The 18,796-nt window shown below is 39.3% G+C and overlaps 5 protein-coding genes across 7 annotated transcripts; 2 read left to right on the top strand and 3 right to left on the bottom strand.

Annotated features, from left to right (window-relative positions):
* Positions 1 to 296: 296 nt before the first annotated feature.
* LOC141826736 (uncharacterized) lies at positions 297 to 4,566 on the bottom strand. Its single transcript, XM_074714027.1, has 7 exons — positions 4,310 to 4,566; positions 4,131 to 4,199; positions 3,876 to 4,043; positions 3,482 to 3,652; positions 3,162 to 3,371; positions 1,817 to 1,902; positions 297 to 1,098 (listed from the first exon to the last, which is right to left on the bottom strand). Exons 1-7 carry the CDS (start codon positions 4,404 to 4,406, stop codon positions 472 to 474), a joined length of 1,428 nt encoding a protein of 475 aa, XP_074570128.1. The 5' UTR covers positions 4,407 to 4,566; the 3' UTR covers positions 297 to 471.
* Positions 4,567 to 4,724: 158 nt separating this feature from the next.
* LOC141826735 (uncharacterized) lies at positions 4,725 to 9,038 on the bottom strand. Of its 2 annotated transcripts, none has more exons than XM_074714026.1 (5): positions 8,799 to 9,038; positions 7,027 to 7,902; positions 6,215 to 6,415; positions 5,921 to 6,116; positions 4,725 to 4,814 (listed from the first exon to the last, which is right to left on the bottom strand). In XM_074714026.1, the coding sequence occupies exons 1-5, from the start codon at positions 8,910 to 8,912 to the stop codon at positions 4,801 to 4,803; spliced, it is 1,401 nt and encodes a 466-aa protein (XP_074570127.1). In that variant the 5' UTR covers positions 8,913 to 9,038; the 3' UTR covers positions 4,725 to 4,800. The 2 variants fall into 2 exon arrangements, with proteins under 2 accessions (XP_074570127.1, XP_074570126.1); XM_074714025.1 differs by lacking the exon at positions 4,725 to 4,814 and adding an exon at positions 5,032 to 5,363.
* Positions 9,039 to 9,564: 526 nt separating this feature from the next.
* On the top strand, positions 9,565 to 10,233 carry LOC141828332 (VQ motif-containing protein 4-like). Its single transcript, XM_074715749.1, has one exon. It carries the CDS (start codon positions 9,565 to 9,567, stop codon positions 10,231 to 10,233), a length of 669 nt encoding a protein of 222 aa, XP_074571850.1.
* Positions 10,234 to 11,479: 1,246 nt separating this feature from the next.
* LOC141825905 (uncharacterized) lies at positions 11,480 to 12,418 on the bottom strand. The gene has a single exon (XM_074713173.1). It carries the CDS (start codon positions 12,300 to 12,302, stop codon positions 11,586 to 11,588), a length of 717 nt encoding a protein of 238 aa, XP_074569274.1. The 5' UTR covers positions 12,303 to 12,418; the 3' UTR covers positions 11,480 to 11,585.
* Positions 12,419 to 14,950: 2,532 nt separating this feature from the next.
* Positions 14,951 to 18,576, top strand: LOC141827909 (uncharacterized). Of its 2 annotated transcripts, XM_074715250.1 has the most exons (8): positions 14,951 to 15,467; positions 16,614 to 16,652; positions 16,819 to 16,889; positions 17,147 to 17,211; positions 17,311 to 17,400; positions 17,631 to 17,723; positions 17,994 to 18,190; positions 18,261 to 18,576. In XM_074715250.1, the coding sequence occupies exons 1-8, from the start codon at positions 15,061 to 15,063 to the stop codon at positions 18,298 to 18,300; spliced, it is 1,002 nt and encodes a 333-aa protein (XP_074571351.1). In that variant the 5' UTR covers positions 14,951 to 15,060; the 3' UTR covers positions 18,301 to 18,576. The 2 variants fall into 2 exon arrangements, with proteins under 2 accessions (XP_074571351.1, XP_074571350.1); XM_074715249.1 differs by having other exon boundaries at positions 17,994 to 18,576.
* Positions 18,577 to 18,796: the final 220 nt, after the last annotated feature.

The raw sequence follows: 18,796 nt of genomic DNA, 5'->3' as shown, positions 1-18,796 counted from the left end.
CAACAATGAGAGGCAATTTCGCACCATTCATTTCAACACGAGTGGAAGTTTGCTGACTGGTAGCTGCAGATGATTTATCGGGTGGGTTCACTTCTAGAATAATTCTTCATTTTTGTAACTTCTGATTTAAATTATTCTGCCATCGATCAAGTGTTATTTCAATCTCACTCCAAACAAAATTTGAAGGCTGATCCGGTTTCAAAGAAGCATCTAAAAATCTGGTAAGAAACCTCTATATACGAATGTAACCATCATAATAACTCTGCATGCGTTATGGTACAAAAAAGACCACCATATCACTTCAAAGGAGTTCTACACTAACCACCTTGAAAACTTAATAGGTTTCCAATTCGACCAACAACGAGATAAAGGCCACAAGTGCTCTTTTCTACAAAAATTCTTCATCAGCATACTAGAGGATACAGATGTTAAGCATTCTAGGTAACTTAAGGCAATACTAGTAAGTACATTTTAGTAGCGGAAAGTGTTGTCCTGGCCATACTTGCTTCTGATATTGTAATGATCATACTTTGGATCGCTATAGTTCATGGACTTCATATCGACTGACTTTGCCTCAGTGCCAACAGAACCATAAAGAACTTCCGAACTCTTGTCGCGATGGCGGTGACGTGCTCGATCCTTTGAGGTCTGAAAGTCCTCAGCAGAGCCATAGAAGCTAGAGTAATCAGGTCTCTTTGAGGATCTGTGCTTACTGGGTTGTGATGGATCTTTGAATTTAGGTATTTTGTTAGATTTCTGGAGCTTTGGTGTAGCATTGCTGGTAACATTTGGTTCGTGAAGTGTCTCAGGCATAGGTGGGGTGCTCTTTTGTTTCTGCACAAGCTGTGGCTCAATTTTATCTTCAGGCATTATAAGATGATCTTTCAGAGGACTGAGTCCAATTTTACGTCCGAGATTAAATGGAAAGAGGTTGAGAAGCATGTTGCCAATCCCTTCAAATGCAAATTTAGATAGATCAACGAGAAGCCTTCCTAGAGATGGCCATCCAGCTCCAGGCTCTTCCTTAATGGATTCTACAACTAGAGCTGGTTTCTCATGAGACTTGTGCATGTGTTGTACACTTTCAGAGACTCGGTTCTGAAGAAACATAAGCCAGAGACTAATATCCAATAAAGGAGACATAATAATTTCTTTGCTAATGTTAAGTAAACGTTCTTTATGTTAGATTTGCATCATGTCAGCATTAAGTCTCTATTTTTTACATTGGCACTAAATGAATTCCCTAATCACATTCGTGATAAACATCCTTTGTGTATATTATTCTAGTATGACAATAAGAAAAGATAAGAGAGAACAGTTAAGATGGATGAGAAACAAATATCAGCATACAGGTTCAAATATCTTATACCTACCATTTAACAATGAGATGCTTGATGAATATATTAATAAGAATAAAGAGTGATTGCTAAAATGGAAGGGTTTTGAATCCTAGTGCGATTGTCGTGTATCTCTTATGCTATTCCAAATATTTTATAAAGTTCAATATATAACTAGCCATACTTCATGGGTCAGTGTCGGGTGGTTTCTGAATAATGAATGCAAAAAGTTAGTATAGCAAAAGATGATAGGATGAGAGACATTATGCTACAGTGATAAGAACATGTTAAAGACAATCAATACATTCTAGATTTAGATACGTTGGTCTTCATTCTAGTTAAATAGAGGGGTAAGATCCATGTGACTGACCCAAATCATTGGAACCCATGGCTTGTTGTGGTATCTATAGTTGATGCATAAATATTGCATCAGAAAAATAAACAAGTGCTAGACAAAATAAAGTTGTATGGTTTATCACCTTCTGGGAAATAAATGGTCCAAATCCATGATGAAACAGGCATGAGATGTACCCTGCAAATATTGCACCAATGACCATAATAATATCTGCCACAAAAGAACCAGAAACAATGAGTTGTTATACCAATTGTAATTTGGATCAGGAGGATAATTTTTTTGAAAAAAAAAAACTGTCAAATTGAGTCATTCACAATTTCAGACAAAGAATCAAGAAATGAGATACCAACACTAAATTTTTGGGACATTACATTATATGAAAGAAAAATACTATTGTAAACTACAGGCACCAATTCTCTACTTTGTTTTCTCTTGTGATTTTGTCCACCTATGTCACATAAATAAAGATTACTATTCAGCTCAGAATAGTCAGACTTCAATGTGAAATTCAAAAGAAAAAAAATGAGACAAGACATGATACACTCAAGTAAGATATAAGAATATGAAAAACATCAGCTATCTGTCAGTTTTTACTGACATCCATTTAGTATCAAGTAAATTTACGACGAAGAGTTATGTCGGATGAACACAATACTGTTACTTTAATAACATAGAAGGAATCAGCTATTACTTCAATACCATAGAACAAGTTAGACTCCTCTAAACTTCTTCATAGACTTAGTGTTTTATGTCATTTATCAAAAGAGGAAAAAAAAAAAAAGATTGAAATTTATCATCTTAACCTTTAGGATGGTGGAATCATAGCAGCAGAAAAAATTCATCACAGGTGTATGACAATTGATAGTGATTTATGTCACAATCCAGGCATCAGATGCACACAGTGTAAAAAAGAACTTGCCCAAGAACAAATATTACAGAAATGAAAACAGGCACTAAGGAAATAATGAACAAACACAAATAGGGCAAAGATACATAATTTACTAGAAACTTTCTTACATTACGGTTTTACAAGTTGAATCTTCTTCACAATAGCAACCATAACCATCAAATATGCATCATCATGCCCTTGTGGTTTCTGGTTTATATACGTTCATTCCTTTCCCTAATATCATATAGCCAATTAACCATAACAAGAATCACCTTGCATTTTGAAAAGTGAATTTTAGATGACTAAGTTCATTGTTTTTCAACTTGTTATGCCAATTTTCAAGAAGAACGAAACTATAGTCTTTATTTATAACACTAACAAATTTTCTCAATAGAGTATAGCTCAACTTGAAATGAAGCTTGAAGTTTACAAATGTTTAACAGTAGTTCAAGAAGATGGAAGAGAAAATACTGGAACAATGATGCCATATCACAAGTTGGTAAATGTATTATAGTTCAATGTTTCTAGATTACAAAAATAACTATATATGAAGAAACATCACTGGAGAGTTTTTAGTAACCTGGTGTTGATACTGAAGTATCTTGGTATTCACAGTCCTCTTGCTGAAGAGAAATCTGGCGAAGAGCAGCATTACCCCTGTCTACAACTATAAGAGAACAAGTTTTTCCAACATATACCACATCAAAGTCACTAGAAAACTTAGCATCTTCACTAGGTCCATCTCTATAACCTGCTATATTTGATTTCCCTCCAGCAATAGTAGTTACACCTGAAAACAGGGACAAATAAAAACAGGTTTTTTGACATTTGCAGAAATTGCTGTCTTAATTTTGCATTTCTTCAGCTCCAAATTCAGAAGGTTTTGTCCAAGTGTCGTACCTGATTCACTTATCTTCCGAATAGCCAGATTGGAGGTATCAGCAACATACACATTCCCTTTGTCATCCATAGTGACACCTTTTGGATGACAGAAACGAGCATCAGAAGGTTTCCCATCTACATGCCCAGAGTATCCCTGAAATGAACCAGCAACCAGTCTTGCTCTGCTATCTGCAACTCCATTTTTGTAAACCCAACTTACAATGCCAAAAATACGAGCAAGTCTCATTTTGACTAATATAAACAAAAATGATCGTCTCAACAAAAGTCTCAGAATAAAGGGGGAAAAATGATAGCGTAGCCCCGAAGTATAATTCCAAAGAACTTACAACCTCAGATCTCTACTGACAGTTTGCAATAAAAAGACATGCAAGTGAAAGGATGGCGGAATTACACTGGGAGAGAGGAGGAGTGATCCGAACAATATTATTATTTGTGGCGTCAACTGCGAAGAGCTCGCCCTTTGGTGAAACCCGGATGGTGTGTGGCAGCACTCCAAGTTTGCCACCCTCCACAAGCGTCTCCACGAAGTACCCACTCTCGAAGTCGACCACGTCCCCATCTGCCAACCATCATATTGGGACACACAACTTGAGCCGCAAAGGAACAACTTTGAAGAAAATTCGAAGAGAAAGAAGCCTCCACCTACCATGCTGGGTTGTTTTCGGGGCGGACTTGGTCCATTTGAGAGCATGGGACAAATGCTTCACAATGGCACCTGCAGGATCATGAAAAAGGAGTGATCCGCGCAAGCTGATGAGAGAAGGAGCAAAAAATAGATAGAACCACAACGGGATCGCTTAGACGACGACCCACAGGGCTACCTACCTTGCATTTTGGAATCGAGAAAAGCGGCGGCGTAAGAAGCAGGGATGGAGCTGACGATAAGGAAGACAACGAAGAGGAGGAGAACGGATCGATCCATCTCGCAGCTCAGAAGGAGCGAGCCAGACAATCGCGCGGAAAGCAGAAAGGAACTAATCCGTGCTTGCAGTTCGCTCGGTGCGAGTGTGATGCTGCCGGCTGCAGTGTCATGGTCTCCGTTGAAAGCGAAGAATAAAGGAAAGAGAAAAGGCAGCCCCCTTTTGATTTGAAGTTGTACAAAATGGGCTGATAAGCGGCCGTTGTAGATGAAGGCCCAACATTGTCCAATCATGACTGCTTTGAGCTTTACACAATGGACTGTTAAATGAGTGTCAGGCTCGTCGACAAAGGCCCAGCAAGGTTTAATGGGAATCCAACCATTGAATTACATCCGCTATTTAAAAATACTAATGGACGGCCGAGATGAGATGCGTCCATCATTGTTATTCGACAAATCAATCATTCACGCCTAAAAAGCCAAAATTAAAGGCAAATTACATCTCAAACAATTCATTATGCGGTAGTCATCATATCAAAGATAAAGTGCACTTAACCGAGTGGAAGGGAAAATAAAAAAAGTAGGTAGACATTTAGGATTGCAAGATTTGATCTAAACAATAAACTAAAAAAACAAGCGCGATACTAATTCAATAAGTATATATATTATATTTTCTTAATGGATTTGTTAAATGATTTCCATCTGTACACTTTGAATTGCTACTTTATTATGTACACAAAACCAAAGAATTAATGCCGGAAGCGGAGCCAAACAACATAGATGGCCTCCTTAGTAATCAGACTGGAATGGAATCAGGAGTTCATATTTTTGGTTGGGATAACTTTCCGGCTTAAGGATTAAGATCATAAAGAGCACGGTAGAGAATGGCGGCAGCTGGTGGCCTCGGCATCGAGCCCAAAAGTAGGTCGGATGCCTTGACCGGAGCGCCATAGAAACGCGAGTTTTCAGACACACGAGTACCGACCATGTTGCTATTGAGAGCACAACCAACAAACGCACCTGCACAGGATAGAACAGCTAAGCTGAGTTTCAAGCTCAGAGCAAAAGCTGAGTGAGTGCATTACAAATTCTTGCAGATGATAGAAATCAACTATGATTTGGTCAGGCATATTCATGAATCTATATACTTGTAAATTGAAATTTCAGTCGGGATTCATTTTGGTTGTGTAATATGCCTAGTAACCTTTCTTCGACAAAAATAATAAGCCCCATATCAGTCACCAGCAATGAATTGTGGTGCAGCGCTCATGTTTGCTTAGCTGCACAAATTCAAGTCAACAAATTCCAAATAATGGGAGGGAATAGGACTGAGAAAACCCAAGGCATTTCTCTACAACCTTAAATTTTTACTACTCTCGTGGGTCTGGAATGTTTGCTGTCTCAGAAAGAACAAAATTTGATATCTAATTTATATAGAGGTGTTTGTTGAATTTGATGTCTAGCATTTTAAAGCTTGAGGTCTAGCATTTTAAAGCGAACATAATTTAGCTGATGCATAATTCACAATTCTGCCTTATTCTGATGAATAAGGACACTGGTATTTGGAAGAGACATACCTCTACTGCAGCTGTATGTAAAACAAGCAGCATAACCACCATCACCTGCACGTATGTCGGCCTCTGCTGTCCGTCCAACAATGCCAGCAGCTGCACTCACTCCTGCACCAAGTGATAAATGTCCATGGCTACTAAAAGTTTTAATGGCAGCTTTGTTCCTCAACACAATTATATAGTCAGTTAGCTCGCCTCCAGCCTGTGCAAAGGATTAATTATTGTATCTTATGGTCTCAATACTCACTTCACCAAACTGACAGTATATACCAAATAAGGCTATTAGGAAACAAAACTAACCTGAGCTCCCCATCCAAAACCAAATGAAGAGATGGCAGAGGGTGGAGACCAGGAGCCATCTTCTCGTCTAGAGATAACAAGACCAGTCCCAATTTTATAAGTAACAACCATACCAACACAAACAACAGTTAGGATTGCAAGGCCCTTTGCTTGTTTCAGAATAGCTTCAGGGATGGACTTCTCGGGTTTCAAATATCTAACCTAGCAATAATTACAACAGCCTGAAATTCTATTTAATTAAAAGTAATTTAAGAGGTATTGATATTACAAAATAACAGTCTTGCATATAGAACAATCGAGGGATAAAAATGCATGTAGCCGTACTTAAATAATTGTGACTAATACTGCTTGTTGATGGTGTTGTTTGTCAACAGTCGTTTCTATTTAAGAGAGATGCTAGTATTATGCAAACACTGAATCTTTCAAATGTAATTAAAATTAACCATAATGAGCAGCGTTCAAAATGCATTAGAAGTGTAACCTTGAAATTCATAAGATGTCCTAGAAATGAATTTAATTGGAATCTCACTTGTTCCAGCTTTTAGATAGTAGTCTATCAGGCAATTTCTCCTAGTCATGCAAGTGCAATTGCAAGATATTGGCAAGATCACTAACAATTTGAAACATCCAAAGAAAAATGACCTGGTAATTGACATTGAGAAATTCTGAAGTAAATCACAATCATTAAAGTTGGGAGAATTTATTAGTGTAAGCAAAATGTTTGTGAATAAGTTAACATGAATTCCATGCAATTGGAACATAAGACTTACCCAGTTATGATCATACCAGAACCATTAGGAAAAATGGCCTACCTTAGTGTAAGTGCGAAGTATATTTGCTGCTTTGTAAATCTCATACTCCATAGTTCGACCCCATGGAAAGTTCAACCACGATCGCAAGGTGCTGAGGTCAGTTAAATCATGGGTTGGAAGCTGTGAGGCATGACTGATTCGATTCATCAAGTAAGCCTGAATTGACTCCAATCGAACGCCACAAACGTCGCAGACACGTTGTGGGTCTGGTACTCTGAATTTTCTAGGAAGCAAGCTTCTTCCTTTGGAACAATCGTTGCAAAATATGCCACCACAATACCGGCAGTGATGCCTTGAGCACATTATTGGGTGGAAGCGCACATTGCACAACATGCAAGCTGCAGCAGCACTATCAGGCAACCACTTTGGTGGTTCAGTTTCCAAAATCGCCACTTTGTGCCCATAGTTAGCCTCTGCGAGAGTATTAGCCATTTCTTTCCATGTTTCTTCTAAGAGTTCTGTTGACATGCAAGGCACTTTACGACTCGTAAGGTCGCCCGAACTAACAGCACTCACTTTGCCTCGTGCCATATGAAGCATTTCATAAACCACATCCCATATGGTCATCTCCTTATCTTCTGATAATTGGCCCCAATTGAATTCTTCCTCAGGAAAGTACCCACCATTGGAACCAAATCCCTTGCTCCATTCATCATGGTCATGTTCAAGCATGGGAGGGACAGACACAGGTATCCAAAAGCCAGTTTCTTCATAAAGCGGCGAATCATAATAGAAATATTTGCCTGATTTCCTTTCTACAGGATCTTCAGTAGTGTTCATTCTGTGAGTAGAAGATTGAAGCACTTCTGGATTGCAAGATTTATCGCTCTTAGGTGAAGAGATATCATTGTTGATGTCCTCTATTTGATCAGATACCTGATTAAAGATTTCAGAAATTAATATACAACTTCCAACAAGCTGTTCTCTATCTTTGCAAAAGTGACATTATGCTGAAATCATGAATATAAAAAACCAGAAAACAATTCCTCGTGTATTTGACTAGTGGTTTTTGTCAACTCAGTGTAATGTGTTTCCAACTAAATTCTCTTTGCAGCATGAAAGCAAGCTAAGATAAATGGTAATATATAGTTTGTGTGAGAAAAATACACAATTTATTGTTTTTTTTAATTCAATTCTACAATACAATTCTAATTTATATTAACATGGGATGAACAGAATCAAAAATGGCATTATAAAAGAAAGTTAGGCTCGAGGAGAAGTGCAATCGGAAGCTGAAATACAATAAGTCATAGTTAAAAAAAAAATGAGCAGAATGAAAAATCATTATGAAAAAAAAAATTAGACTTGAGGAGGAGTGCAATGCGGAAGCTGAAATCTAATACACTATAATTAAAAAAATGATGATCGGAATTACAAAAAAAACAGTATAAAAAAGTTAAAGTTGAGGAGAAGTCCAATTGGATGATGAAATCTAATAGATTATGATCAACTACTCCTTATCTTCCTGGAAGTAAAGTTACATTCAACTAAACAGAAAGGGATGCAAAAAATCAACGAGAGATTAAATTGTAGTATCGAATCCTATCATGTCAAAGAAGAAATTTAACTCTATGTACTGGAAATCAAAACCTCAGGAAAAAAATGATCTTCCTAGAAATAACAGACAATTCACACAAGCACCTTCCCCTCGATTACGGAGCAATCTGAAACCAAGTAGTGGAACCTAACCAAAATTTTCCCTTTGGTTCGGTCCCAAAACGAGATATGACTAGGGGAAATGAAAATAACGACGAGTCGATTGAAAATCCAACCTCCACCGACGAAGGCCAGAAATTCTCCATGCCTGTATCCGAAGAGGCGGCAGACGGGGGAGATCTCGATTCCTCAATTCCCGTTGCAGAGTAGAGATTTTCGCTCCCTATCATAGTGAATCGATCAGGCGAGTTAGGTTTCCAAAAGCAAATCCACCATTGATTAAAAATTGAAATAGATTGCTGGAAGATTGAGAATTCCGAAAGGATTTTTGGTCTTGGTGCTGCGAAGAAACCCAAAACCTGACGAAAGGAGGAAGAGCAGCCGTGGAAGGAACTATATATATATATATAGTTTATATATAGTTTTTTTTAAAACTATTTTCTTATCTACATATAAACAATACTTTTAGGTACCATTTACTTATTATAAATTCAAAAGTTTTATAGTATATATTTCCTTTAAATTTTCTTATCCAATGTAAACTTTCTTTTGTTATGACGCTCTAAAGTTCGTACTTATTCATATAATTGTGAGAGCCCTGTTTCAACGATGCCCACTTAGTTTCTGAGCCCAAGATCCATGTGAACTTCCACCATTAAATATAGATTGAAACGCCATCGCTCTTCTCTTCATAATTTTTTTTCCCATTTTTCGAACTAATTTTATGTTTTTTTAATATTTTATTTCACGGGATTAAAACATAAAAGAGATAGAAAAAGAAAACTCAGACCTGCAGTTTAGTTATTCATCACTTTCAGCGTTTCTTTTGCATTTGCTACCTTCCTCCTCTCCTCCCTCCTTTCTTCTCGTCCCGCTGATCGCATGGAAACTGAAGCCATCAGCAGCAGTAGCAGCAACCACAGCTGCGCCAGTGGAACCGTCCCTTCTCCTCCACCAGCTCCGCTACTGACCCCCAAAACAGTTCGCAAAGCCTGCGAGGCGACTCCGTGTCTGACGACCTTCGTCCAGGCGGACATATTCTCATTCAAGAAGGTGGTACAGATGTTCACGGGCTCTGCCGAGACGGTGGTCGCGGCAGCCTCAGCGTCTATGAGGACCGGCCCCAGAAAACAGGCTTTCAAGCTCTACGAGCGACGGAACAGTGTCAGGAACTTCAAGATGCTTAGCCCTCTCCTTCCGACGTTCATGAGCTCGAATCTCAACTCCCCTGGCGGCGGCGCCTCTGTTGGATTCTCTCGGCAGAAGCAACCAGAGGTCCTCTCGCCCAGCATGCTGGAATTTCCCTCCTTGGAGCTGAGCCCGGTGACGCCCCTGATCCCGGGTCCTTTCAGCCGGTCGCTGCACCCGAGCTCTGAGGCTGCCAAGTGGGCTGAGGACAGAGCCATTGCTGGAAAGGGATTCTACTTCCACCCCTCGCCTCGTGTTATGGCTGACATAGAGCCGCCACGGTTGCTGCCTTTGTTCCCAGTGACGTCTCCCAAGGTCGTCTCGTCGGAGTTATCACTTGCCACGCCTCACCCTGTAGTTTGATTCCTAGTAATTTTCAATTCCTGCTCTTCTTTAGCTTCCATTGTATGATTTGACCTTTTTAATCTACTACGGATAGTAGCCATCGTTTATTTTAAAAAACAGTGATCGTCCCCTTCTTACCTTTAATTATTTCTTCCTCCTAATTTTCTCAACGTGTTGGTAAAAATAAATTAAAAAAAAAATTCTCCTTTCTTCACCTGGAATGCATACGTTAACTCGATGAGATAAATGAACCTCAGGAATCAAGCTAACTGCAACAATCTTTTTTACAATCTAAGATTATTGCTACTGAATGATTAATGCTGCAGCACAAAGAATGTGTATGATGGGAGTAAAAGTGTGGCAGCACTAAATAAACTCGATTGAACAATAGTATTTATGGTTCTTACTCATCATTTCCTTCGTCACATGAATCGTAAGCCAACCATGAGTCTTTTGAACGCAGAGAATTTAGATAATACAAGGATATTTAGAAAGATAACAAAGCATGGCAGGTTTGTAGGGTTAAGCAGCAAGAAACTTGTGTTGTTTCAGAAATTGTCATTTCTTTGAGGAAGACGTGACAATTTAACTGAAACAAGAGAGCTCTGCAACTTTTAAATGCCTCAACAACTAACTGTTGCTGAGGCATTTATTGACCTCTTTGTCAAATGGGCAGGGATATCTCTCACTGCCATTCTCACTTTGATGCGAAGTGTTTTGTCTCCAAAGTCTTCTCGTATAAGTTAACCAGTTTTTGCATCGGTGAATCTCACATCAAACTGGGCATTGGCATGGGACCATGAGCTACCTCGTGATGCAGACAAAACTGGTAGGAAAGTAAAAGTCAATTAAAGCTGCAGCCACTCTTCTGTAAGTCCCACTGATTCTAGGAGATAAGAAAATGGCAAATTTTTGGTTCATCACTCCTAGAGATTGTCAATTTCTTCTTCTTCATTTAAATGCTCGAGATGGAATCAGTGAATCACAACTTCACGCAGTCATATTCATTCCTTGTATATATTTGCACCAAAAATATTCATTGTATATTTGCATATTCAATCTCGTGGAAATGTGGATGGTGGTTGGGAAAAAGGAAAAGATAAATTTATTGAGTTCAGTAAATGTATCGAGTTCAATTGGTTAGACTATATTTGTGAAATTGAATAAATTTTATTTTAGATATTTTTTAAATAGATTGTTAATATAATATTATACGGCGGCATCATATCAATTCTATTTATTTGAACATTGATTGATGATCTGATATAATTACAATTAACTTTGATTGACTGAATTAATCCTACACTACGTATATAAGCTGATTGATTAATATATATACAAAGCTCAAGCCCAAGCCCATTGTATTGGTATTATCCAGTGCACGATGCATCCTCCGCCGCCATGTACTCGTCCTCGGTCATGTACGCCGACAGGTTAACGTACGCATCCTGCTCCCTCCTCCGCCACCGCCGCCACCGCGCCCTGCACATCACGCAGATCGCCATCCTCCGCCCCCGGCTCCGCCTCCACCTCGCCCAGCACTCCTCGTGCAACGCGTTCCCGCAGCTGCCGCACCTCACCAACCCCTGATTATCTCCCTTGCCCATCTCATCCAAGCACACGGGGCATACCGCCCCCTCCTCCTCCTCCACCTCCGCCCTCTTGTCTGTACCCGCGCTCCGCTCTCCGCCTCGTAACTGATGGAAGCGCTCGCGCGCGCGGGCGCCGGCCAAGACGCCGGCGGCCGCGGCGGTGGGCGTGGCTAAGAGGCGGGCAAGCTCGTCGGGGAGGATGGCGGGGCGCCAGAGGCAGGGGGCGTCAAGGGGGAGACCGAGGGCGCGGAGAAGGACGAAAAGGATGTGCTTGCAGGGGACGACGCGGTCGGGGCAGGAGCAGGAAGGCGCGCCAGCGAGGGTGACCTGGTAGACGTTGCCGGTGGAGCCGAGGACGAAAAAGTCAGCGCCAGAGCGGTGAAGGAGGCGGAGCGGGTGGCCGAACGCGCGGAGGATGCGCTCGCGGACGAGGGTCAGGGAGAGGGAATGCGCCGGCGGCGGCGAAGTGGGCGAGTTGGAAGCGACGGACTCCATGGATAAGGGATCGATTTGTTGAGTCGGGCTTTTTGTTGGGTCAGGAGATGCGTTGAGTGGAGCGGCGGATTGGAGAAGGGATGGCTTCTCCTTCTCGTGGAAATCAGTTGGGTTAAGCAACGTTGGGCTCAAGTCAAGCCAGCTCCGGGTTAATTATTTATCCTAAACATTACGCGAATTGATTCTGTCTTCATCTTTCTCCCTTATCGTGATTCGTGGAACAAATCTGATGCCAAATCTGCCAGCAGATCACGTGAAATGCGTGACGGCAATCATTTATTCCCGTCATTTAATATTCTCTCGCATTTAATGTTCTCTCGCGAATAAATTGGCCCACAACGGGGATGCTGCTCGCTGCGACGAGAAGGGAGAGGGAGACGCTGACTAATTCCTTCGTCCAGGAACTACCGTCTTTTTTTCTTCCTATTAATTATGGGTTTAAAGTTCAACGTCCATCATCTTCCTGATGACGACTTGCAACTTAATTGGATTGGCTCATAAAATCAAATACATAGTTAATCACCCATAGGGGTAATGGTGCACAGTAAGACGTCTTATATGTAAGGATAGAATTTCACTTTTTGATGAATCAACGAATAAATTTTTTTTAGTACTTTGATCAAATTTATAATTCTCAAAATTAATTGAATACTTTCTACCAACTAAAAAATTAAAATTAAAATTAAAAAACAGCATACATGCATCACCACCAAATGAAGTCAGCCGCACCGACCATGGGACTAAACTCATGGCCACACGGACAATAACGCGTAATGGAATAATAATAATAATAATATTAGCTCCGAAATCCAACTCCACAATTCATAATTGAATTAATGCAGTCAATGGCATCGACCAGCAGACTAAACTCATATTAATCAACTGTTTTAAAGTTATTTCTAAATTCTAATATATATTTCTACATATTTTAATAATCTAAAATTTAACTAAAATAGTTATTTATTAATTTTAGCTAAAAAAAATTAGTCTTTAATATATTTATGATAGAATATATCAGATAATTTTCGTTTTTACATTAAAAAAAAACATCCTTTCGAACGTTTAAAAAATGCCCCTTTAATATATTTTTTATAGCAGATATATTAGGCGGTGCATTCATTGACTGCGTTTTGGGCTATTTATTTATTAAGTGTTTTGTTTTTCTTGTGGTTGTGGGTCTTTGAAAGGCTCGGCAACACTTATCTTCAATTACGTGGAATAAAAGTACGAAACAGATTACCAACTGAATGCTATGACATCCTCTGATAGATTCGTGCAAGTTTTGGTTAACGAAACGAGTATATGCTTTTATTCCTCTCTCTCTCTCTCTCTCTCTCTCTCGCAAATTGTTTATTCCCTTCTCACTCTCTCTCGGATATATACTTTTATTCCGTCCAACGAGTGAAGGATAGGATTATTTATCTGAGGCAGACTGACGGAAGAGCTAAGGGTAAACGAATTCGCCCATTGCACAACATATACTTTTATTCCTTCACTCTCTCTCTCTTTTGTTTAAAGTTCAATAATTTTTTTATATAAATTAATCTCTAGTCCCCATGGACTAGTTGAAATGATAAATGGATTTGTATACTTGCACAATGAACACAAGAAGTCCAATCTCATAGCTAGCGAGGCTAAATCTCTACACTTTAATATAACTCACTCCCTCATCCATCTTATCTCTCAATTATCTTAAATTTATCTCCTCCATGTTGATCCTAAGACTGGCTAACAGAAGCTTTGGAGGTGAATGAATTATCTTTTTGCACAATTGTTTAAAGTTGCATTGTTTAGGAAAGTCATGTGAAAAACAACTTGAGAGTTGGTCACGAAGAAGAGGATCTATTGAGGGGGCCAGACGGTGAACTTGGTAATCCTAGCTAGCTAACATGAAATTCACGGGCACGAGCATAAGAAGTATATATCTTGTTAGCATATTTTAGCATGACAGTCAAATAATATCAAATACTTGTTTTATTAATTTATTCTCATGATATATTATACTATGTAAATTTTTTTGGACAAATAAACGGATTCTTGGCTACACAATTTTTCTGCCTCAATTTATGTTTGGCTCTGAATCTGCTGCTCCACCTGATGACACATCCCCACCCACCGACCAGTTGTCCCCAAATCCACCTATGCGCGTCGTCTCCTCCGATCTTATTTATTTATTTTTTATAATTCAGACGAATCGAATTCGACCCTATAAAAAAATTTATTTATCACCTGAGTAAATCAAAAAATATACATTATTCATTATTCAGTAATTAATATTTCAAAGTTGTCTTTCTATAAAAAAATTAATTTGCAATATACTGTGATTAATAATTAATCCATAAATATTTGATTAATTATGAAAATATTTTTTGTTACATCGTAGCTGCAAGGGTAAATATGTAACATCAATCACAATGCAATTCCTTTATTAATTTGATATTTTTGATGATTACAAGCCTACTAATATGACTTTTTTCTCATGTACGATTATTATTCATTTATCTTTTTTACGTAGAGGATCCGAGGAACGAATGGACTAATCCGCTAGTATTCACCTACCGCGAAACGTAACGGGTCGGTTTTTTACGTAACCGTTAAAAGCCTAAATAGTCCATTAAATGAAAAAGTATAGGCAGATAGCGGCGAAGGCGTTCTATATACGTCCACCGGTCTCCACGCCGCCCAACAAAATCGAAAGAGGAGAGAGACAAAGCCAACCCGGAGGCGAAGAAGGAAGAGGAGAGGGCGAAGAGGAGCCATGGAGAAGGCCGTGCGGGTGGGGGAACTGACTTCCGGCGCCAGCGGCCGTATTATCCCCGTCTTCAGGAACATGAGGAGGTCCGTGCCGTCTCCCGCATCGCTCCTACGCGTGGTCCTTTTGCTGCACTCCCTCGCCATGTGGTTCCTCCTCCTTATTCTCCGCCGTAGCCCCATCTCCTCTCGCACGGCAGCAGCGAGTTCTCCTCGGCGGAAGACGGTCAGGGGCCGGTGGTCGATGGCCGCGGAGGAGGAGGACGTGCGGCGGCGGAGGGAGATCGCCGAGGGGGTGGAGATGATTTCCCCGTCGGAGGAGATGATGTGGCGCGGGGAGACGTCCGTGTTCGAGGGAACGAGGAGAAGGGCGCTCTTCTGCCGATCGTGGATGCCGATGTCGGGAGATTTGAGGTGAGGGTTTCAATTCGATTCTGTGGGCAAAATTTAGGGCTTTTCTTCTGGTGCCGATGGATTTAGCGGCTTTGGATTGTCTACGTCGATCATCCATGTTTGTGATTTTCAAAATGGAATATTCACTCTTGCGCTATGCTTGATGATTTACTTTGCTTGAGTGAATTTCAATAGATTTAGATTGCAGGATATACAGAAAAATGTCGGTCTTTATCTTCCTTGAGCGTGCAGTTAGACCATATTGCTTGTTTTATAATTGTCAAATTCATGAAACTTCTGGTCTTCTTCCTAATAAATTCTTTAACAAGCTTTCAACTTTTTAACCTTTACGTAACAAAATTTGGGGAGTTAAATCTTATAATTTATAGATATATATCTTAGGTGATTAAAATTTAGGATTATTTTAATCGTTTAGTCTAAGATCAGTTAATCCTTATGTTACTATAAATAAATAAATAAGATCTTAGTTTTCAAATGAATTCTTGATTGAATTCTTTGTTTTCGGTTGTTTGTTCATTTGTCTGGAAATGGTATCTTAGTTGTGTTTTACTACGGTCACAAATCCAGAAACAATTTTCTACCATGGCTTGTGTTATATTTGTTTCTTCTGACTATTTCCTATAGCACTTGGATGTATCCGATCTTCTTTTGTATGCCATGATCCAATTAGTTGTTCTTCATTGTAATGCTTAAGGCAGTGAGTTGTCACTAAGAATTCAGATAAAGGCTACTTTTTTTCTCTCTTTATCTTTCTGACGTTTGGTGGATTTCATCCTGTTAGGTCAAATAAATATGATAAGATTTCTTCCCTCCTACACTCACACACACACAATTTTGAGTTAGTTAGACTGACCAAAATTATCAGGACTCAACCATGTCAGAAGTTACATATTCAGGAGAAGGCTGGCTTAAAGATCAAATATGCTGCTTCTCTAATGCGAAAGTCACGTAATTTGTACTATTAGATACATGGTTCCTTTCCCCTGTAGGCACTTTTAACAAAAATTCATATTGAGATTAGATTTGATGGATGAAATTGCATCTTGAATCTTGATTGGTTGATTACACGTGACATTTTTATTCAAGCTGTTGCATGGTCAATTATCATGGCGTCTAATTAGAATTTGTTTCTTCTTACAATTTCAGGGGTATAATGTTGATAATACATGGGCTTAATGAACATAGGTATGGCACCAACTTGATGTGTTTATACTGCCGACATATCCCTACTACATCTTACTATCACACTATCCTTTCTTTGGTCCCTATGACTTGTCAATAGACATTGTCATTTTTCTTTTTGTCACTATATTGAGAATATCGTTGAATAACAGAAATGTCTTTTTTCCAGTGGAAGATACTCTCACTTTGCTAAACAACTAATGGCATGCAACTTTGGAGTATATGCAATGGATTGGATAGGTGCATCAGTTTTTCTTTCTAGTTTTTTTTTTTTATAAAAAAAGTGTGTTTGTTTGTATCCTAAATCTAGAATAATAGTCTCTATTTGATGTTTTCACTACTACCTCAATAGAGCCGACTGTTCAAAAACCTTAGGTTGCAATAAAAATGTATAGTTTACTACAAGAAATGCAGGAAAATCAGATGGTATCAAGTTGTTGCCTTCCTTTTCTATGATCTGCATGATTCTCTCATAACTCTTTTAGAATCTTCAACAGGCCATGGTGGGAGTGATGGATTGCATGGATATGTACCTTCACTAGATCATGTTGTTGAAGACACAGTATGTCAACTTTTTTATGTTAGAGATTATTATTTTTCATGTTTATGAATCAGTCATATGCTGGATCGTACTTATTAGAATTTCCTTTGTATATTCTAGGGAAAATTCCTTGAAAATATCAAATCTCAGAATCCTGATATACCCTGTTTCCTTTTTGGTCACTCCACTGGTGGAGCGGTGGTTCTGAAGGTAAAGTCATTTGTGGAAAAATAGCCTACATACCAACTTACTAACGTCAATCTCCTTTAGCACAATCCAGAGTTGCTTTAATGCCAGCAGTTTGCAAGTAAATAGTTGTGATTAAATCAACCGGATCTTCCAGCTTTTCTTGGGCACCTTCCCACAGTTTCTTCCTGAAGGCTCCTTTCAGTTTAGTTTTTCCTTTAGTTCTCTCTCTAATAACATGGGTTGCATGACAGGCCGCTACTTTTCCTCATATTGAGGCTTTGGTGGAGGGGATCATATTGACATCTCCAGCTATACGTGTAAAGCCTGCTCATCCAATAGTTAGGGTAATTGTTTCTTCGTTTAGTCTATTTTGGTAAGCTGCATAGTATTACTGTCTATCTTTGAGTCCATTGATACGTATATATGGTGTAAGATTTCATTTGCTTAAGTAGCTAAGCAGTGTTACCATATCTCCATGAATTTTCTGTAGCTGTGGTACTAAACAATCCAAAGACAAATGTTTACTTAGTTTAGAAATTTCATAACTAGTTTTGGTACTCTTTAACGCCCTTATCCCAATAGCTCTCATGTGGGTTGTTCTCTACGTGCTGTAGGCTATGGCACCCATCATCTCTATTGTACTACCGAAATTCCAATTCAAGGGGGCTAACAAAAAGGGAATCCCAGTATCAAGAGACCCAGCAGCTATGTTGGCCAAGTACTCGGATCCTCTAGTTTACACTGGACCGATCAGAGTTCGGACCGGCCATGAGATCCTACGCATAACCTCTTATCTGATGAAAAATCTCAAGTGCATCACTCTGCCTTTTTTGTTGCTGCATGGGACTGCTGACAGGGTCACTGATCCATTGGCATCGCAGGATTTGTACAACCTTGCTTCGTCGAAATACAAGGATATAAAGCTCTACGAAGGCTTCTTACACGACCTTCTGTTTGAACCAGAGCGTGATGAAATTGGAGCAGACATAATCAATTGGATGCTCAAGAGGCTGCAACAGCAGCAGTTGTAATTATGCTCGTTGTTCATTGCAAGGTATTTCTTTAGTAGAAAAGGGCAGCCTTTGAAAGATGGGTGCAATTTGTAGCTATAATCTTTCAATGCTTTGTTAATTAGTCGACGATTGCGATTCAACTCTGCTTGTCCAAATAATATGAGCTATAGACGGTTCTATTGTTCGTTCCCTTTTATTTATCTATTTAATTTATTAATTGGTTTGCTCGTTTGTTTTTGTGGCTTGAAAAGTTTTGTATATGTTTATGGTGCCTGAGTAAATAATTTGACATTCACATCCGGGATGTGCCCCATATTGACTCGTCCTAGAATGTGCCGTCAAAATCCGCGTTAAGCCCCAAGGGAAATGTGGGGCTGGAATCTCCTTGACACCTAGATATTAAG

Source organism: Curcuma longa, chromosome 4, assembly GCF_044706935.1.
Source record: "Curcuma longa cultivar G26 ecotype Majalengka, Jawa Barat chromosome 4, ITB_CL_G26_1.1, whole genome shotgun sequence".
In the NCBI taxonomy this organism is placed as follows: Eukaryota; Viridiplantae; Streptophyta; class Magnoliopsida; order Zingiberales; family Zingiberaceae; genus Curcuma; species Curcuma longa.
The sequence above is the reverse complement of the archived record's forward strand: the minus strand, read 5'-3'. Positions and strand labels throughout refer to the sequence as shown.

Coding starts and splice junctions, on each gene's coding strand:
- LOC141827909 (XM_074715249.1), top strand. CDS start 15,061: ATGGAGAAGGCCGTGCGGGTGGGGGAACTGACTTCCGGCGCCAGCGGC. Junction 15,468..16,613: donor CCGATGTCGGGAGATTTGAG/GTGAGGGTTTCA, acceptor TTACAATTTCAG/GGGTATAATGTTGATAATAC. Junction 16,653..16,818: donor CATGGGCTTAATGAACATAG/GTATGGCACCAA, acceptor TCTTTTTTCCAG/TGGAAGATACTCTCACTTTG.
- LOC141826735 (XM_074714025.1), bottom strand. CDS start 8,912: ATGATAGGGAGCGAAAATCTCTACTCTGCAACGGGAATTGAGGAATCG. Junction 7,903..8,798: donor TCTGGCCTTCGTCGGTGGAG/GTTGGATTTTCA, acceptor ATCTTTAATCAG/GTATCTGATCAAATAGAGGA. Junction 5,364..5,920: donor TACATACAGCTGCAGTAGAG/GTATGTCTCTTC, acceptor TATCCTGTGCAG/GTGCGTTTGTTGGTTGTGCT.
- LOC141826736 (XM_074714027.1), bottom strand. CDS start 4,406: ATGGATCGATCCGTTCTCCTCCTCTTCGTTGTCTTCCTTATCGTCAGC. Junction 4,200..4,309: donor TCTCGATTCCAAAATGCAAG/GTAGGTAGCCCT, acceptor ATGATCCTGCAG/GTGCCATTGTGAAGCATTTG. Junction 1,903..3,161: donor TACTTCAGTATCAACACCAG/GTTACTAAAAAC, acceptor CTTTTGTGGCAG/ATATTATTATGGTCATTGGT.
- LOC141828332 (XM_074715749.1), top strand. CDS start 9,565: ATGGAAACTGAAGCCATCAGCAGCAGTAGCAGCAACCACAGCTGCGCC.
- LOC141825905 (XM_074713173.1), bottom strand. CDS start 12,302: ATGGAGTCCGTCGCTTCCAACTCGCCCACTTCGCCGCCGCCGGCGCAT.